The 8,053-nt window shown below is 33.5% G+C and overlaps 1 protein-coding gene across 1 annotated transcript; it reads left to right on the forward strand.

The window, feature by feature from the left end:
* Positions 1–539: 539 nt before the first annotated feature.
* On the forward strand, positions 540–1,478 carry LOC107159366 (olfactory receptor 1052-like). The gene has a single exon (XM_015505935.1). It carries the CDS (start codon positions 540–542, stop codon positions 1,476–1,478), a length of 939 nt encoding a protein of 312 aa, XP_015361421.1.
* Positions 1,479–8,053: the final 6,575 nt, after the last annotated feature.

An 8,053-nucleotide genomic window follows, 5' to 3' on the forward strand; every position in this document is an offset into this window, starting at 1 on the left:
GCTTTTTTTTTAAAAGAGAGAGAGAGAGAGAGAGAGAGAGAGAGAGAGAGATTTTTTTTAAATATATTTTTTAAAATTTTTCAGTGGACACAACATCTTTATTTTATTTTTATGTGGTGCTGAGGATTGAACCCAGCGCCCCACCCATGCCAGGAAAGTGCGCTACCGCTTGAGCCACATCCCTAGCCCTTTTATGCTTTTTAAAACTAGACTTTTCTTTAGATATCTTTATAATGAGATTGCTTTAGCTTGTTATACACATTAAGACCAGTATTTGAAATTCATTCTGTCACTGAGACAGAAATATTCCTTTATTCATCAAGGCATTTTTTATGGAAGAGGTGAATAGATAGAATTAAAAGAGTCTAAAGACTTTCTAGTTAAAATTTTCTATTTATATAAGCAGAATGACCAGAGATGAGAAGTCACTAACTCAAGCCACATAGCTAGTTAGGATTTCCAAAAGGTATGGATATCATACCATATCTGTTACTTTACTCCAACCCCCTATCATCAACAGGTATCAAGAAATGCAGCACATGGCTTATGTCAATTTTACTTTGGTGACTGAATTCATCCTTTTGGGACTAACAGATCGCGCTGAGCTGAAGGTGCTTCTCTTCGTGTTGTTCCTGTTGATCTATGCCATTTCTTTGGTGGGCAATCTAGGAATGCTCTTTCTAATCCAAATAACTCCCAAACTCCACACACCCATGTATCATTTCCTCAGCTGTCTGTCCTTTGTAGATGCCTGCTATTCATCCATTTTTGCACCCAAAATGCTGCTAAACTTCTTTGTTAAACAGGAGACCATCTCATTCTCCGCGTGCATTGGGCAGTATTTTTTGTTTGTGTCCCTCCTTACCACTGAGGGCTTTCTGCTTGCAGCAATGGCTTATGATCGCTATGTGGCCATTGTGAACCCGTTACTTTATACAGTGGCTATGACTAAAGGAGTCTGCACCATGCTTGTATTTGGGTCGTGTGTGGGAGGCTTAATCAACTCACTGACACACACAATTGGCTTAGTGAAGCTGTCCTTCTGTGGGCCAAATGTCATCAGGCACTTCTTCTGTGACCTTCCTCCCCTGTTGAAGCTGTCATGTTCTGACACATCCACGAATGAATTGCTGCTCTTAATCTTCTCTGGTGTTATTGCCATGATCACTTTCTTGACCGTGATGATCTCCTACATCTTCATCGTGGCTGCCATCCTGAGGATCCGTTCAGCGGCAGGTAGACGCAAAGCCTTCTCCACCTGTGCCTCGCATCTCACAGCTGTGACCCTCTTCTACGGCTCCATAAGCTTCAGCTACATTCAGCCAAGCTCCCAATACTCCTTAGAGCAAGAAAAGGTGGTGTCTGTGTTTTACACCCTGGTGATTCCTATGTTAAACCCACTGATTTACAGTTTAAGAAACAAGGAAGTGAAGGATGCTGTAAAAAGGGCTACAACTATGAAACGTTTTTGTCCTTAATTTCGTACCACAAATCCAAAACCAGGAAATAAAACTCTGCTTTCTGTAATAATGCCAGTAAAGATTTTTATTGGTGCGTCTTAATCATACAGAGTTCTGAGTTTCATTGTGGCGTATCCATACCTGCACATAACATGATATGATCTGTGCCACTCTCCAGGACAGCAGTCCCTGGAAACCAATAGCTTATTCAGTTGGATCACAGCCATACAAAGAGCTCTAGAAGAACAATGTGCCCTAGGACATATGGCTAGTTATTGTGTTAACCAACCTAAAACTAGACTAAGATTAGGGGGTGGTTTTCTGAGATAATTGATGGCATTTTCATTCCTTTACATGAGCAGAAATTGATGTAAATATATATGCATTTGTTATATGGGTAAGTGAGAAGGAAAAGAGGGAGACCAGGCAAAGATGCACACCAGAGTTTATGTGTCATAGCTGACAAAGGCCATCTCTCTATAGGAGACAGAGGCAAAATAGGCTTGAGTTCTGGGACTTTTTTGAGGGACGCTCAGAAATAAGAACTGAGGTAGGTTTAGGGTTTGGTTGGTATGAGGGAGTGGTGAGCCTTTCTCAGAAACTCCCTTGGGTGGGAAAGTGAACCCGTTTCCTTAAAATGGCTGATGTCACTTAAGATGGCCATCCAGATGCTAAGCAAGGACCTTATAAGATACATATATAAAATATAAACATTCAATTAACATCAAGGAGACAAACATAAAATTTATGAATGATATAACAATAGATCTTTTGATCCTTCTATTTAGTATAAAAAATTAAAATATTTTTAATACATAAAATATTGAGTCTAGCACCATGACACATGCCTGCAATCCTGGCAGCTTGGGAAGCGAAGACAGAGGATTGTAAATTTGAGGCTAACCTCAGCAATTTAGTGAGTCCCTAACCAAATTAGATCTTGCCTTAAGATAAAAAATAAAAAAGCACTGATTATGTAGCTCATAGTAAAGGACCTCTGTGTTCAAACCCTGTTACCATGTATATATTCACACATACACATATATTTATGCTTGCATTACCTGGAAAATGAAAAGGTATTTGTTTCAACAATTAAAAGTCTAGTATTCTTTTAAATAAATGTGAACACTTTAAGAATGCTCAGGAAAAGAATCTGTTGATCCTCAACCAACTTTCCATTCACAGTGGTTAATCTAAACAATTTTTTCGCTCCTGGTGTCAGTTTTCACTGCTATCCCTGAAATTCAACATGACAGCATGCCATAGTTCACTTACCATTCTAGCCATTACCATTCTACATAAAAAGATCATTAATATCAGTTTAAGTTCTTGCTCTGAAGAATTTTACTTTGTGTTTTATTTATTTATTTCTTTATTGGTGCGGGGGTACCAGGGATTGAATTAAAGAGCACTTGATCACTGAGCAACATCTCGAGACTTTATTTAGAGACAGGGTCTCACTGAATTGCTTAGTGCCTTCCCTTTGCTGAGGCTAGCTTTGAACTCGAAATCCTCCTGCCTCAGTCTCCAACCCACTGGGATAATAGGCATGCACCACCAAGCCTGACTTACTTTGTGTTTTAAAAGAATGACTTCAAGGCCAATTTGGAACCTGTAGTAATCAGATTTATCCCTTCCTTTTTTTAGGTATCTTCCAGCATCCTTTTAGACGAAGTATCCAGGTAGGGAAAATCTGTAAATTCAGTGTTTTTTTGGTTTTTTTTTCCCACTCAAATTTAATGCATGTGCATCACAATAAAACCAAGCCCACATGTACTGATTGTTCCATAGTGATCTTATCTCAAACTACTGTAAATGATCTTATCTCAGAAAAAAAAGCAATATCCTAGAGAAAATTTTATTTGAAAATAAAATGGTATTAACATTTTCCAGTCTCTTTTAAATTTGAAACAACTGGAGGGAAATGGATCAAGTCCCATACAGTCATAATTTAGACTCACTAAATATTAATTAACATTTGCATGGGGAAGGTGAGACTAAATTTTTATTTTTTTCTTTTCAGAAACAGCCACTTTATTTAAGTAAATATTACCAACATCTATGTAAGTAAAAACAATGGTAGCATATTGAAAATATGCTATGTTAGATAAACTGTGCAAAGATATTGATCTGAAAATTAAATTATCAGAATGAAATGTTAATAATACTACCAATGACACTACACAGTCCTTCAAAATTTTCAGGACCTTTGAATATATTATTTAGGTCCCAAAGGTGCATATATATTTGACATTTATATATATGAGATTTTCATATAAGTGCATTTATATGAATTTTGTCTTTCAGACAAATGAAAAAATAAACTAATATTAATAGTATATAAACCAAATTGTATGTACCCCTTCACAATATTTCAGGAGCATTCAATAAATTATGTCTAAAAGGATTAAACATGAAGAATAATATACAAACAAGATAATTGAAGATAAGAACAACAAATTGAAATGCTTATAATTTTTTTTTTCAATACACAACTTAAAAAGGAAGAGGATAGTTTCCAAGAATGCACATAAAATGATATAACTCCCAAAGTGTAATGTGTGAGACAAGATAATATTTTATGGAAAAAAATGTCATTTTTGTCTCATACCAACCTATAACTCCTGCTAATCAATAATTACATAATATACTATAAACAAAACCTAGGCATTTCCATGATAAAAAAAAGAGGCAAAAATCACAGTCATAGAATTCTGCTGGAAATTTAGGAGGCTGGTGGCAGATTTTTGTAATGTAAACTGAAAATAATTAACATTTTTCTATACTTAAAATAAAGTTTAGTATAATTTATATGTTACAGGTCTATTATGTAATTAAGTGAAATTTACTATAGCATATTCCAAATATTCTCAGATACTTGGTAGAATTAACTGATAGAAAATAAATGAGAGCTTCATCAAAGACATACCTGATGCAACTCTGTTGACTGATAAGCAAAACATTAGGAAAAATGATCTGAGAATGCACACTTATAGACGCAGTCCCTTCACTCCATGTCACAAATTGGTTATTACTCAATATAAACAATTGGAGGAATCAGGGCACAGCAGATATTCATTTTACATGAATTCCCTTTAGGTTCTCAGGGAATGTCTGTCAAATATGTGTTAAGTTTTTATCCTGTTGTGTAACCTTGAAGTTTGTGTTTGGGAATTCAACTACCTCAAAAAGACAAATACTTTGCTGGTACCATCTAGACTTGTTGTGGTTACATTTATATCTTGGTCATATTTATTCTTACTCAGAAACCAGAGTCAGTTCAGTGAATTAATGTTCCTAAGATTCAAAGTTTGGGCTTGCTTCATCAACATGGAGTGATTATGTTGTTCCCAACTATGATAACAATTTTCCATTGTCTTTGATCAAATGTGACCTGTTTTTAAATTCCATCTCCCCAAACCATGAACATCTAATGATCATATAAACTATAATATGATATAATTTCTTCCAAACTATAAAATGATATAGGCACTCTAAAAATACTCTGAATAAATAAAATAATGGCAATTTTTAGTTAAAGAGAGACAACCTTTCTTCTTAGAGTTTATATCAGTTTAGATATGTCTTCTGAAGTCTGAGAATTCCTATAATCTTCATCTTCTTTTGTAGACACGTCAGCATTCAGCTTTTGTTAGAAAACCCTCTGGGACTAAAGGTTTCCATGTGCAAACCTGGACACTTCATTTAATTACCCTGAGCCATATGCAAGGTCAATCAGAATGTTAATCAATCATAAAAATATAATGATTAAAGAAAATAATTGAACATATTAGACACCTAATAAAGAAATCATCTCAATTAGAATTCTTCCTGACATTGTTTTCTAGGAAAAATAAATAATCGTTTTAACTAAATTGATTATAATCTTATCTTTGTCCATATTCACCAATTTGTTTTCACTACTGCTTCATTTTAAAACCATTACAAATTATCACTACCATGTTCATATGCAGTTATGTTTGCTGGTTTGTTTATATATGGCATATATTTGTTTCTCAGTTACCCTTAATATATATCTTTGCATGATATATAGCCCACTATTTCATCCTGTATTCATCACCTTTTAAGTTTTTATTCTATTCTACTACCTGTTTACTCAACATTCCAAAAGTTGCTTTCATATTCAACCAATATAATGACAAAATGTTAAACCTAATTTTATTCAGTTATCCTAATTGCCTAATTTATCCCTAATATTGAAAGCAATCTACTGCATGACAATACACATGAATGCATGCACACAAACACACACACTTGAAATTCTATGTAAAAATTACTTCTGCTATTTTGTGTGGCATTACATTGAAATATATATCCCCCACACATAGATTTGCATCTTCTAAAATCACTTCCAATAATAATATGCTTGTAAATTTTTATATTCAGCAACTTATAAATTTTAGGGCTTTAAAAATAATATATATACCAGATTATGGATAATATGTACATATCATTAAATGATATAAATGAAAATTTTAAACATAGAATTTTTAACAGTTCTATTTTCCCCTGTAGAGCCTTATATAAGTAAGACAAGAATATCTGTGATATTTCCTCTCTAAAGTTGACAAAACATTAAATACATGAATGACTACCCTTGGGGAGAATGCTATAACCTTAATTTCCTCATGTCTATTTGTGGCTGTTTTAATGAAACCCAGTGTTCACATAGCACTGGGGATCCCATCCTCTATAGACCCAAAGCCAAATATAAACCCAACCGTCAGGAAATTTAGAGGAAAGGGACAGGAATTCCTCTCCACACCAGGTACGTGTGTCCTGCTCATGTGTTCTCACAAAGGATTTATAAATGCTTTCTCTGATCTCCAAAAAGAGAGTTTTCAATTCATGCAGGTGATGCAATATGAAGTAAAATCATCTGTTTCAAATTCATTCCAATTACCAAATACTCAAAATGGAATTTTGCCTGTCAGGTGGCTTTCTTGAAATAGAGAGTGGGTTTATTCCACATTTTCTCAATTAGCTGTATATAAAGCTTCATATACTTAATTTTTGTGAGACTCACAAGAAAATATACTTAAATAACTACCTTGATATCTAAGACTGATCATTACAATCTATTAGATTTTGCCAAATCTGAGAAATAGAGCAGCAATGTCATTGGCATTCTTACAAGAACTGTTTTTTAGATGCAAATATCAGTTTGCTGTATCATATCTGATTTTACAGTAAAATAAAACTGTAACATGAAAAGTAGTCCAGAAGAAAGTGACTATTATAAAGAAACAATTATGAAATCATTAAAATTAAAAGAAGCTCACAGTCACAAATGCACTCTGTTTTAAAAGAAGGTCAATCAAGCCAAAGTTAGCTAAACACTAGTAAACCAAAAACGAAAAAAAAAAAAAAATTCTAAAAGTTAGCTTAAGCAAAAAGTCATTTGTCAAGTATGTGAGTAGATAGTCTGTATTTTCTCATTCTCAATTTAATTTATTTTTTCTTTGCAGTTCTGGGACTGTGCCCAGGGCTGCACACATGCTCTGCAAGCATTTTACCACGATTCACTCTTTTCTTCATTTGCTTTACTTTGTGTGAGCAATGTACTTCTATGGAGTTCTATGTCCATGCATGACAGTTTCTACATTTTTTTTTCTGTCATTCTCACAATTTCTCTTAAGATAGTTTATAGATGAGTCTAATAGTTTGGTTTCAAATACAGACTACTCCAGTAAAATGTAACCAGTCATTCTTTTAGATTACTTACAGTTTCAACAAAATGAAAATAATCAACTCTTTCTTATAGCATTGCTTGAAGTTTTTAAATTGTTATTACATAATTTACTTAAAGTCACACTGATACTAACAGGTGGAAATCTGAATCCTTGTGTTTGTTACTCTTTATTCAAAGTTAGGTGTGCATCATTCTCAAGTATTTTGGATGGTTGCATGGAAAACGTTCAACATGTCTTTTACTTACCGAAAACTTCCAAACTACAGTGGCATATTTTGTACTCTTAAACTTCTGAGGTAAAGAGTGTTCCCTTTAAACACTATTTAAAAGTTACTTCATAAGTACACTATATATTGGCAGCATACTTTTCATAAATTGTGAGCTAGATGCTAAAAGTCTAAAATAAAATTAATGATCAAGTATGTCCTGTATAAAAACTCATATCCATGTGTCATCTGATGAGTAGGAAGCATATGGTAAGTAGGAAGCATAGATATTGTCTCTAAAATGAGATTTGAGACTTTGACTTTAGGGATTAAAACATATTGAGGAAGATTTCCAATTCTACAATAATGAAGAAATCTAAGCATTATAAAAAGTATCTGATGTAGACAAATCCAAGTCTTTGGAGTACAAATACTATGAAGCATCAGAGGAGATAATGATAGATATTGTTTGGCATTAGAAATAATTATTTTCCAGAACAAGTTATCTTTTAAAACTAAACAATTTATTACCTTAGAAAATATTTGACTGTTTTTATTTTACATTACAGATAGATTTGACTCTCACTTCCCTTTTTTTGGATACCCTCTAAGTTTTAATAGAGGATAATTATATATATATATATATATATATATATCTGTCTCTTATACACATC

The sequence above is a fragment of the Marmota marmota genome, unplaced genomic scaffold, assembly GCF_001458135.2.
Source record: "Marmota marmota marmota unplaced genomic scaffold, marMar, whole genome shotgun sequence".
NCBI classification, from domain to species: domain Eukaryota; kingdom Metazoa; phylum Chordata; class Mammalia; order Rodentia; family Sciuridae; genus Marmota; species Marmota marmota.